Consider the following 13,428-nt stretch of genomic DNA (forward strand, 5'->3'; position numbering starts at 1 on the left):
GGAAAAGGAGCAAATGAGGCCATGGGAGGAAATTAAAGAGACAGCTTAACAGCCCAGGTGTTTGGCCAATTACCCTTTTCTTTGTTTTTACTATTTTCCAGAGAGGTGTTGGAGGCTAAACATAGATTTCCACTGCTTCTGCTACTGTTTCATCTTTGCATACCTGTGAAGTCATCTAAGCCCGGTAAAGGGGAGCTGTTTCCTTGGTGGGAGGGGGCAGAGCTGTGGAGATGCTGCCTCGCCAGACAGTCGCTCAAGATGTCTGACTCCAGCATCGTGTGCACTTGAACCTGTCAATAAGAGAGAATACAGACGTTCGTAGAGAAGTGTTATACGGCACATTTTGTGTCATGTTTTCACATTGGTGAGCGTGTGCATTTGCCTGCCTGGATGTAGGGATGAAAATGATTATGTTGAAGCTGTAGCTTAGTTGTTTTCCAGTTGGGGTTTTTTTTCTGCTGTTCCATGAGCTAGATTTTAAAGTATTCACTTCTCTTTTGATTACATACAGTAGATCAATTGAAAACACAGTGAGCTCCTGCAGGCGGTTTTCTACTGTTCATTTTTCATAGAAATGATGCTTGCACCAGATGCCTGGTTCTTGTTTTGTCTTGCGATCCAGCTTCTTCAAGTACAAACTCCAGAAATCTTGTTAGGCAATCTTTATTCCAAAATGTTCTAACAAAGTTAAGGGAAGACAATTTACTTTATTATGCAGCGTTAACAGAGCATCCCCCAGGACTTTCCAAAACAATTTATCGACAGCTCCAGGACTCAGAAGAAGCTCGCAAAGGACACCCAGGAACCACAAAAGGGGAATGAATAACCAGCGAAAAATGTCTGCTCAAACCAGTGTTTATGAAGATGCAAACTTCAAGAGCTGTGACACATCAGCTAAGAGAAATGTATAACCGTAAGGCGTTTTATGAAGTACTTGTTTGATATTTCAAAGTCCCATTAAGCCCCACAGGATTTACTGCAGCACAGGGCGTGTTAGCCATGTCACAACTAACAAGCACACGTGGTTGTGTTTAAACCAAACAAGGCATGGGAATACACACAAAGCCCCAGTGTCACTCATGGTCCATAGAAAACAAACAAGGCCCAGATAACGCTGAACAATAGGCTCCCTATTCTGACTTCCAGGGAGTGTGTGTAATACTTTGTTTTGTTGTATTTCATCGTACTGAATCACAAACATGCTTCCTCTCTCCTGCTGCTGCTGCTGCTGCTGCAGATGATGATCTCCATCTCTTTCTCTGAGGAACAGGAGATGTTCATGGAGACAGTGTGTTACCCACAACCACTGACCTCTGAGAAATCAAGTTTTTGAATCCACGTTGCTGTAAACCCCCGTTTTTGGAAGAATAATATACTTTTTGAGCCTTAAGGTTAAAGAAAAGGAACAAACTACCTCACTTGTGCGAACACTGGATATTGACTTTGATCAGGTGGGACTCAGAAAATGAAATCAAGGAGGATTTCAAAAGAGGAGCTCTTTGCATTTCCTTCTCTGAGTCTTGCTCCTTCACTTCACCAGACTCTTTTTTTTTTTCTCGACACCGTCAGGATCTCTTTTAATTTTTCTCTCACAAACTAATGTGTGTGCTAAATGCTGCCTCTTCATGAAATTCTCAAACTGAACCTGTAACATCCACCACAGTTCTCCACCTCTCAATATAGATGCCTTCATTAGTATATTTGTTCTCACTCACTACTTGATTTATGTAATTATTCAGCTCTGGTAGTGACTCTGAAAGTTCAGTAAATTTCTAACCATTCATTTCTTTTGAAGGCAGAGATCAACTACTTAAGGCTAAACCTAAGAATGTTTTATGCTTTTTTTTTTCAATATCTTTCAATGTTACAATCTTCCCAAAATCTTCCCAAAAGGATTTTACTTTTATTGGGGCAGAAACGTCTCTGAAACAGCTTTTTCACCATCCAGTGACAATGAACGCAGCTAAATAAAGTTATTTCCAGACAACATTGATGCAGATGTAGCTGAGGTCCAGTAGCAAAACAACGTGGTCATTAAATAGTAAAGAAATGTTCCCATGGTTTATGGAGCGTCCTGGAGGCGTGGGGTTTGAAGAAGCTGACCATGTAATCGTAAGCTCTCTGGTTCAAGTCCAGCTGTGTACCACTCTCCAATAAAAGCTTCAAAAAGCCCCAAAAGTTGCTTTAAAAAATAAAATAGTTTATTTAAACCCCTCCTTTTGCTTCTTTCGCTATATTTTATTCACAGCCACTTTTTCTAAACCACACTACTGCTGCTGCTGCTGGTCCACCACATCTAATCTAATAGAGTCTAATTGAATCTAGTTTTAGAGGCAGGGGGAGGTTTTATTAAAGAGCTGTGTCTCTGATGCTGACGATCATATTCTGCTCTCGGCTAAATGTCCGACATGCAAAAACTGTGACTGCAGTTGGTACCTTGACCTCTCTCTCCTGGAGGCCTTTGGCTGAATGGGCCTTGACGTGTTTCCGTAAGGAGCTGGGGTCGGTGTAGCGCTTGGTGCAGCCCGGGATCTGACAGGCGTACGGCTTCTGTGAAGGAAACCACAACGAGAGGCCGTGAGAGAGACAAAGGAAATGAAAATAAAATGAAAATAAATTGCAGTGCTGGCTTCTCATCCCCTGTTATATATCATCAGTCTGTGAAGTTTATTGTGTTATTGCGTCCTGTAATATCTCTTCCCGGGTTCAAAGACACTGTGGTCCAGGTACGAGTCAAGTGCGCTCTGCGAGAGGAACAATCGAATCTCTATCGCACAGATTTTGCAATATCTTTTCCACCAGCCTTGTCTACTTCAGTACTTATGTTACTGATTTACTGCATTTCTCATGTTACCCTTGATACTCAAGGACTGAGAGCAAAACCTGTTATTTACCGTTAGTGTTTCAAATCACTGAAACATTTTCTGCCGTCGAGCTCCATTTCAGCGGCTAGAAAACAAGCTCAGCAAGAAGAAATAAGCCACAAAACAACAAAATAAACCCAGAAATACACAATACATCAATGGCATTTTTAAAAGGATATGTAAAGGTTTTAGGATTATGGTTTATAAAGTGGTACAGGCTGATCCCTCTACTCGGTACTGTGCAAATATCACAAAACTTAAGACTTCATGTTGTCGTCTTTACCAAAAACAGATTCTCACAACTTCAGGACTTCATGTGTCACAACATTCACCACATGATGAAGTTAACACAGTCACTCTTGATGATGTCAAACATAAAATATAATAGTGTTTACACATAACAGGACAAGTTTGGCCGAGGCCCATCCAGATGGGTTACAGGTGTTAATACTGTGTACAGTAGTGTTGTGTATTACAGGATAAATATTGTAAATGCGGCTGTTTTAGCGTGAGAACCACACTAACAGTGACAGGATGGACATGTATATCGTGTCAACATTTTACATAACGTGATCTGAGAATGGAGCATATTTACCTTTTGTCTGCAGGCTTAAAGAGAGGAAGAGAGAGAGGAGTTAAGAGGAGCAGCTCAGATTTATTTTCTCCTGTTCAGCCATAAATCAGCTCATTCATAAGGTAAACTGTGAATCAGCAGCCAGCCTTTGTGCAAAAATCAGAGCAAAGCAAAGTCTTCTGAATCAAAGAAAGCACATTTTTTGATGTTTGCACAACATTTTCCTTACTGAAATGTAACATGTAACCTGTACGTATGTTCCTTTATCAAGAGTGATGTTGCCATATTTATCACCTATAAGGGGATATGTTATTATCCCATATACACATCCTCTAGATATATGTAGATATTTGTTTATAATATATATAATGGTAAAATTTGTATATGCACATATACTAAAAATATCTATGATGAATTTTTAGATGGTATAACATGTTGGAAGCATGCATGTTAACAATGTATATTTAATCTATTTGTGTAAGTTTATTAAAACAGCATACATAACAATTCTATATGTTTATATATGTTTTCCTTTTTAATTAATTTTAAACATGTCTGTCTTCCCATTCTGGGAAAGTGGTCTTATTTCTATATGTCTAGAAATAAGTATACATAAGCCTACATACAATGAAAGTAAAATTTTGTATGGGCTAGACATAGATGTCAATATGTGAAGAAGTTCCAATTTCTAATAAGTTTCATATATAATTTTATATATGTTTTAATTTTACATGTACATCATGTACACGTCAAACTTTTGTATGGGATATATTATATACATTTATCTTCACCTGGTTTGCAGTCGAATATATTCCACACAAAAAAACCCCCAAAAAATCAGTACACATATATAGATGTTTTAACACCATTAAACTTAAAAAGCAGAAAAAGGAAAAAGCTGTTTTCTGTTACTGAGGCCGCGTTGCTTGTATTTCACAATTTCATCAAAGCTGTGAGTTAGGATGAGTTAACGAGGCCATTTCCATCAATCTAATTCCTTACAGATTTTTTCCCCTTTTCATTTCTGACTATTCAAACAGGTGGAGTGAATTAAGTGTTCATGGAAACACATGTACAGAATCTTGTAGGTTTAAGTACCAAGATCTGAACAACGCAAGTAGAATAAATAAATAAATAACGGTAACAGCAACGATAATATTCTGAACCAACTAATCCGTTGCTCATTAAACCAATGGCTCTAAAATTCAAAGGGATGGAAGGTTTCAAAACAGCATAAATCATGTCTTGGGTCAAAAGGAAATGAGTTGTATCCAAAAAGCTGTTTAAAATGAGAGAATGTGCATGTGTATTTTTGAGAAACAAGGGAACAGCAGTGATTTATTTCATATTTATGGTGAATTCGTGGAACAGTTGTAGTGAGGAACTGAAAGGGGAATTTGTAAGTTTAAAAGAATGTGAATAACTAAATGAAAAGTGGTATTGATATGGTGTTAATATACCAGAAACTTCATCTGATGTTACTTTTGTGTTTTGAAGAAAGAGTAGATGCAATAAGCTGTTGCATCGGCCTTCACCTTTTCAGCTATGTTGTGTTGTTTTCCACTGTACGGTTTCGTTGTCTCTCTTTTTTTATCTGTTTGTGTAATTCTTTACACAAGAAATGAAATTCGAACATTTTAAATTTCAGGCATGTAAGTAGACATACTGTAGATCTTGCTCCAGAGCAAGGACTCCTCCACAGTGCCTAACTTTACATGCTGGCAAGAATTGGGCAATATCTTGTTCTTTCCAAACTATTTCTGAACAATATTCCCTGGGAGACCAACTCAGGGCTCCCTGAGTCTAAACAGATCAACTCTGAACGAAGTACTGAGCTCTACTGTCTTTCTAATCTTTCAGAGTAATGCCATGTAAAGTGATTATGCCATTTCGTAAGATTGTTAACTGTCCAGAAAATAAATGTCAGTGTTCAAATGTGTGTGTCAGAATCGTACCAACAAAGCTTTTCTTCAAGATTTTGTGTTTTGTTTGCTATCTTGATCGAGAACTTGCCAACACTCACCATTATTGTTGATTTTTGTTGGGTAATCTTTACCTAACAACTCAGTATTGTCTTGTACACACATCTGAAATACAAACTAGGAAACAAATCTTTCAGAAACTGGTGGATGGTGGCTGTCAATACTGCTTCTAAATTCTGATTTTCAAGTTATGTGAGCTGCAAACTGTTAGTAGAGGCACATCTGCATAAGACTGACCTCATTTCACATCAAATCTCAAATATTCGTAACACAATACAAGATATTTTGTCAAACTCCAGTAACTTGTGTTGACACCAATCTTTTCCTGGCTGGTTGTTATACTATATTCAGCAATTACTTACATTCAGACAATCTTCCACCGGGCCAGATGTGATGGCGCCAGATGTGTCTGATTCTTAATTTGTGACGCAGCTGCAAAGCTGCTATCGGCCAGCGTGAAACCACAAAAAGAAGAAACTTACTTTCTCTTCTCTTGTTGTTATAACACTGCAGTGCAATGTACAGCTTCATGTCATCCGTGTAATAAGAGATCTGATTTGCTGGATTACTGCTAAATCCTCATCGTTTGTCAGCAGGGGTAAAAATAACTGTGGTTTATAGAAGCAGGTATGCAGTTTCACAATCCTAAAGAATGTCCAGGCTGTACATCAGGCGAGTATGAAGTACAAGGAGGAAAGAGGGGAGGAGTGGGACTTTAAATAAAAATTATTTTGTGTGTGTTAAGGTCCCCTTATTACCTAAAACAACATTGTGCATCATAAAGAAATATGTTGAACAAAGCGTAGTCTCAGGAAAAGGACACTTCATGCTCTGCAGCTCTATTCAGACATCGACCCTTTAACATTAATGCTGCATCTGTTCGTTACAGTGATGACTTTTCATTATTCAGACTTTATGTGAATGTTCCTTACAGCTTTATTCAAACCTGACAGTGATAGAAGAATCATTCAGTTCCTTAAGTACAGGGATAAATACCACAATGTATTAGATTTGTAAAGTAAAGTAAGTAAACTATTTACAGTTTTGAAGTACTTTACTTGAGTGTTTCCACTGCTTCATATTTCTGCTCTACTTCCAACATTTCAGATGGAAATACTGTCCTTGTTACTCCACAGATTAACAGTTACTTTATAAAATCAGATTTTATATTAAAGAAATGTACAACAAGCACATAAAATTGAGCATGTTGTTAAACATTAAACCAGTGTCTTCCAGCCTTTGTGGTGACCTCTCATATAAAAAAATGTCTTTTGTCAGGTTGTTAGCAGTTCCTCCACCAGAGAACTATTTCCCCTCAAAGCTTCTCACATGGTTTCATTTAAATCATTTTTTCAAAACCTAAAGAGGAACCTAAAAAGGAAAAAATTATCTAAAAAAAAATCTGAGTAAGAAATTTCTGTAGCTGAATTTGTTCCTCTCCCATTAATCATCTCACGACCCCTAGGATTTATCTGGTGACCCTTTAGAAGGACTTGACCACCAGCTTGGAAACCAATGGACTAAATTAACTAACTCTATATAAAGTAGTTAAAACTATCTCCACCATGAGCAGCAACAACCGTAAAATGCTGCTCACACATTGATGCATCAGTATTAACGTAAATGTATTAATGTAAAAATGTCAGATAGACATTTTACTGAAGAGCAGCAACAACAGGAATGTTTTACTAGTAAAGGTTTTTAACAAACCACCAAATTTGTTTTGTCATAAAAGTTTTTATAAGTAAAACTAAAACTGATCATAAATGTAGAGGAGTAAAAAAGTCCAGCATTTCTCTTTAAAGTGAAATACTTAAGGAAAGTACAACTGCCTAAAAAATGTACAGCACTTGAATAAATGTCCTTTCCATCACTGGACACGGACATACATGGATGGAAAGAGCCACAATCCTGGCACGATATTTGGCACCCGGAGCACAACCGGGAGCAGACCTGAGTTAAAAAGGCTGGATTTCAAGGAAGAAGCCAGTTTTCTGTTCTCTCACGGGCTCCATCAGTGGTGGATTTCATAACTTATTTTGCAGCAGAAGCCTTAATTTATGACCATAGTGAGTGTAATAGGAAGGCCCCCCCCTCCACCCCCCACCCCCTTCTCTGAATCCCCTGATGAAGTTTCCCATCAGTTTCATCATGTGACGTTATTAGATGCTGAATTACGCTGCCTATTTTATTAAAGACATTATGCTGGCACTCCTGTTTAATCTTATTCTCCTGTTCACCCTGGCAGTTGGCATGAATGGAAACAGAAAATATGGGGAGGATTTGAAGGGTTTTAAAGGGGAAAATCGTTTTCATAACCCGATCAGACACAAGGAGAATCTCCTCAGTAACTTCAAATATCAAAGAAGGCATTCAATATCAAACTGTGCCCTGTTGAAAATGTCAGACCTAGCGTAGGTGGTCTGCATGTGCGTGCAATATTCTAGGTGAGACTATAAACGCGTCCTACAGTAATGTGTGGTCTTTACGGCAGGTGTAGATGCTGATGTGTTGTTGTCTGCTGACCGTGTCCAGGTGCGTGCGCTGGTGTTTGGCTCGGTCGCTGGAGTTGCTGAAGGCCTTGAGGCAGCCGGGGTGCTGGCAGATGTAGGGTTTCTCTCCGGTGTGGCTCCTCAGGTGGATCTTCAGGTTCTCCAGACGGGAGAACGCCTTGGAGCAGCCCTCAAACTGAAAGGGAAAACAGGAAAAGTCTTACTCTAAAGAGCGATAAATTAGCTTTTTCATAAGAAACACTGCGGTGATTCAGTACTTGTGTGAACTTCTATCATTTGCAACATGCTTTTGTAGAAAAAAAAACTGCTTTTTTTTTTTTAACCCAGCAATTCAGAGTTCAATGCTTTATTCAAGGAAAATTCAACAACGAACCATACGCTACCACCTGAGCTACAGCTGCCTCCAATTTGGGGGACCCAATTTAGATAAAGGGCTGGCTGAGTTCCTTGGAAGAAACTATCATTTATGATTCCCATAAATGGATGATGCATTGAGGGTTACGTAACATTTTTTAAACTCTGCTTTAAAACAATTCTCACATGCCTAGAGTGCGTTCAGAAAGTATTCAGACAATGTCAAATTTCTTTGTCTTATACTCAATCTACACTCAATACCCCAGAATTAAATAATGAAAAAAGAGTTTTAGAAATGTTTTCAAATGTATTAAAAAGGAAAAACTGAAATATCACATTTGATCATCTTTGAGATGTTTCTACTCCTCGATCTCAATCCGCCTGTGGGGAAGTCAGCTGATTGGACCAGATTTGGAAAGATGCACCTGTCTATACAAGATTTCACAGCTTATGTCAGAGCAAAAAAATCAAACCACGAGGTGAAGGAACTGTCTGCAGAGCTTGTGTCGAGGCACAGATCAGGGTAAGGCCTAACTCTCCATCGAAGTTTCCCAGGAGCACTGCGGACTCCATCTTTCTTAAGTGGAACATATTTGGAACAACAGGAGTCTAACTCATACTGTCCGCCCGGCCAGACTAAACAATCAGAGGAGAGGGGCCTTGGTAAGAGAGGTGACTGAGAACCTGATGGTCGCTCAGGCTGAGCTCCAGAGATCTGTGTGGATAAACTTCTAGTTTTTGATTCCTGTAAGAGCCAGGTTATACTAAAAAACCTCAGAAATCAAATGCGTTTATGCCAGATCCAAATGGCCACCCTGGCAGACTGAGTGAAAAGCTGGGCATCATACAGAGGGGGAGACAACCTCTCCAAAAATACATTTTGTGTTGCACTCAGTTGATCATATGAAAAAGTGCCACAAACAGTTGTGTAACATACAAAAACATAACTAGAGAAAAGTTCAAACCTAGCCCGCTAGTCAAGTGGACAGTGGATTTTTGGATAGTTACAGAGATGGTAACACACAGCCTCTCTAATCCAGGTCAGACAGGTGTGAGATCTTCAAATCTATCCAATCAGCAGTTCCGACAGAGCGTACCGGCCCCATACTTTACTCCTCCAACTGAAGTGATGGGGACAACATCAGCACACAGTGTTCGCTCTGTGTAAAAACACTTCAGCTGAGCTAAAATGAGGCCTCTGCCTTCTAAAGTTCCTCTTAGGACAAACTCCTCTGTTTGTGATTTTGTACTAAAAAGACTCCACTTGATTTGACTAACATACAATATGTCTGTGCTGCAAATTTTGTGTACGGTGACAGACAGTGGAACAACCATATGCTGTTACATATTTATGCTGTACAGATCCAGGTTTTACCTTCCCTCTGGAGACCGGAGGGTATTAAAACATCACAACTTTTATCCCCCCATACAAATCATAGACAAATCCCTTCTGTATCTTGAAACCATGTTGGCCTGTGACATGATTTCATTTTATTTCGTTTCACAATATGCATGAGTGATGTTGAAGTCCGAGCCAACAGAAATGGCTAGTAGGGAGGTAATTTATCCCAATTTAAAATCTTACAGTTGAGGTTATTAAATCATAAACTTCAGGTAATAGCAAATTGGAACAAAACCACACACACACAAACACACACACACACACTGTGGTAGGTTCTGGTTAAAGCGTTTCTGTTGGACTGAAGCCAGGCGAGGAGCAAACATCAGAGTCAGCAGGCGAACACACGCCGCAGGCTAGAAACCAGCTCTTTATGACCTTACAGAAACTCTGTCACATTCAATCTCAAATCTCAGAGATTTCAAATTAGCCTCGTTGTCAAATCTGACAGAGGTTAAATGGGAATATTTCTCAATCTGTGTTTGAAACCTCCTGCAGCACTAACGGGGAGTTAGAGAAGGTTTAGACAATCATGGGAGCCATTATTTTTTTTAACATTCTTTCACCTTATGTGGTAAATTCAACAGATTCATGTAAATTAATCTCATAACTGTTTCTAAAAAAAAAAAAAAAGTAATCTGCTAACATAAAGGCACGACATGAAGGCAAATCACAGTCTTCTTTAAATGCCAACAAAAATAGAAATGAAAAGATTATTCCCCCGTAACTCCGTAAGCGACATTAAAAGATTAATTTCAGGTATGGATTTGTTTCTCAAAAAAAAAGGATTAATAGTGCTTTAGTCTTTAAATTTCACCCTGTTTTATATAAAAAAAAATAAAAAAAACAAAGTCTGTTTCATCCTTTTCTAAACTAATCTGGGGGGAAATGTGGAAACAGTCTTTCTGCCTAATATTCATTCCAGGATTTTATTAGGTCTCACTAATGAGTCCGTAAATGTCAGACAGCTCATTTACTTTAACAAATATATACATGAAAAAAACATCACTACATCATGATGACTAATTAATCCGGGGCTTTAAATTGCCTCAGCACAAGAAACTAAAAGTTAAAAGCAGCCCTTAAAAATACAGACCAGGGCCACATACTCTGTGGATGAAGAGTCTACTATGTTAACTGAGCTGTTTCATTCAAATTAAACACATCAGTATCAATTATTTGAAAAAAAAGACAGATGAACATTCGGTCTCGCAGTCATGTGCCACGTTGCTACTGCAGTTAAAATAATATTTTTTTTTAAATCAAACAAGTGAAGTACCCTCTTGATTGCACATGGCTCCTAAATAGAAACAGATTCTTAGATCTTTGACAAGGGCAGAAATCTGAGCACAACTTAATTCAAGCTCCGGTTATAGTTTGTGTTTTGTGTTATTTTCTCAGCGTCATGAATGTATATTGTGTCTTCTTTAAGTTTCTGTTACGAAATGAATTATGTTTCCATTATTACTTCCACCAAGGAGGGCATGTTTTCACCCATGTCTGTTTGTTTATCAGCAGGATTACACAAAACCAACTGAACCGATTTGCACGGAGCTTGGTGGAGGGAAGGGGCACGAGCCAGGGAGGAACCAAGTAAATTTTGGGGCAGATCCAGATCATTTACTGTGAATTAGATTTTTTTTTTCTCTGAAGTCTGGTGTATGTTGTTAAACACTGGTTTTGGCAGTCTGTGCCCTTCTAGTTTTTACACGTGACCAGAGAGTGAATTCTAACCCTAATAAACACAAGGAAATTATACATTAATCTTTACTCTGTTTCACATTTAAAGACAACCTGCAATTTTAGATTTAGTTTGTTATTCCCTAAAAATCAGTACTGTGATTGCTCTTTTCTGTAATGGTTCCCATGATAATCATTTCATTTTTCAATGTTTTTCTTCATACCGTGCTACATGTCTTTAAAGGATATTAAGATGATATTTTATATTACTGATAAATCAAGAAACACCCAAATCAATAATGTATTGGTCCATCTTTTTGTACTATCCCCAGCCTGTGGCACTCAGCTCCAAGCCCATTGGTCCTCAATGAGGATGTAACCCATCATTATATAAATATATAACGCATATTATACATAATATATGTATTTATATGTCATTATTTCTTTTTAATAAATAAGGCTGAATAAGTTTCACTGTGGTTTGGAGCAAATGTTACTCAGACAGGAGTAAACTGTGAGTTTGTCTGAGATTATTTTCCACTGTGGATGAAAACAGAGTTGGTGCTTTAGTGAGAACTTTTTAATAAATATTTTAGATTAAACCTCAGAATACACAGTTTGTAGCTGCCCTGTAAAACAACACATAGAGGTTTTTTCTGAAAGAGTGAGGTTTTCCATCTGTACCTCTGCTACGTGTTGCTCATGACGGGAACTGTTGGGTTTCTCTATAATATTGTAAGGTCTTGACCTTACTCAGTAAAGTGCCCTGAGATAGTGGATGTTATGATTTCATACTATATAAATAAAATTGAAGTGAATTAAAACCGTTATAAATCACTGTTGAGAAATAAAGTTTTATGATGTGACAACACTGTGGTTATGGTTTGGTTAGCTTTAGGCACGAAAACAACTTGGCTCGGTTTGGGGAAAGATCATGGTCTAGATTGAAATTGCTAGTTTGTCAAAGGTTGGGGAGCTTCAGTGTCATGGTTACAGTAATAAACCCTTGGTTAAGGTTGAGGAACGATCGCGGTCATGCTTAAAAAAAAAAAGACTGTCAGTTGGAAACAGGAAACAATGTTTAAGTCTGATGTTTTATTGACCCATCCATTTGTCCCAACCTCCTCCCACTTCGGACTCTGTGGCTCTATAATAACGTCACCTTACATCCTCCTTTGCCAGAGGACAAGAGTCATAATTCCTGCAGCCACCAGACGGCTTTGTCACCTGAATCTAAACATTTGTCGTTACAGGGTTTTTGCTGAAACGACTGATGCTGTCATGTTTTCTGGGAGGACAGTCGTGACGGTGTATGTGCTATTGATTCAAAATAAACTAGAGTGCCCATGTTCAGCCAGCACAGTGATGTGGCTCACTGGTGTGTATTTAACAGTTTCTGGCCAAGAATGGAGCTCTATGGCACAGGGTTTGGCTACACAGATAATACTTACTAGTTACTAGAATCATTGTTGGGTTTGGTCTTTTTCTGGGATTTGTTGACGGGAAGAAAAATAAAGAATCACTAAATGTACGCTTTATATCTACACATGAACGTCATTTCAGAACCATAAATTATGAATGATGGATGGACCACGGTGGATTTAAAAACGCTTAGGGAGCTCGTGTTTACAGCCTGAATAGCACCTGTCTAATATGAGTCCTGACATTATGAGCTGGTAAATAAAGCTGAATTCATTAACAAACACTGGCTACATTCATGTGAGATATTCATTTTCCATTGCAGCACCAGGAATGACTTAATTTACATGTTTTGGCCTGAATGCTTTATGAAAATGACGTGACGTTATTCACGTAGTTCAAGTGTGACTAACATTTTTTTTTTTTTTTTGTGGTGTTGATTTAATCCTATTAATCTGTTCGTAGGCGTCTCCCTGCAGTAATATATTTACAAGCTGGCAGCAGATTATGTCATTCTAATGAACTAATTCACTTAAGTAGGAAGCGTGTCCCTGAGTGAAAATTTCTGAATGAATTATTAATTGGAGTCCCAGGTTGATGACAGCGGCGGAGTCGCTGGGGAATTACAGAGGGAGTTACTCAC

The 13,428-nt window shown here is 38.4% G+C and overlaps 1 protein-coding gene across 2 annotated transcripts in view; it reads right to left on the reverse strand.

The window, feature by feature from the left end:
* The window catches only part of LOC139628831 (zinc finger protein GLIS1), a 50,889-nt gene that overhangs the window by 10,407 nt on the left and 27,054 nt on the right, over positions 1–13,428 (reverse strand). For both annotated transcript variants that reach the window (XM_071490922.1, XM_071490921.1), the window contains 3 exons: positions 7,947–8,108; positions 2,437–2,550; positions 164–290 (listed from right to left, as the gene is read on the reverse strand). In XM_071490922.1, the coding sequence (XP_071347023.1) occupies positions 164–290; positions 2,437–2,550; positions 7,947–8,108 (403 nt within the window). The remainder of the gene's footprint in view (positions 1–163; positions 291–2,436; positions 2,551–7,946; positions 8,109–13,428) is intronic.

This window comes from Trachinotus anak, unplaced genomic scaffold, assembly GCF_046630095.1.
Source record: "Trachinotus anak isolate AG129_WGS33_773 ecotype Australia unplaced genomic scaffold, CSIRO_AGI_Tana_v1 ptg000012l, whole genome shotgun sequence".
NCBI lineage: Eukaryota > Metazoa > Chordata > Actinopteri > Carangiformes > Carangidae > Trachinotus > Trachinotus anak.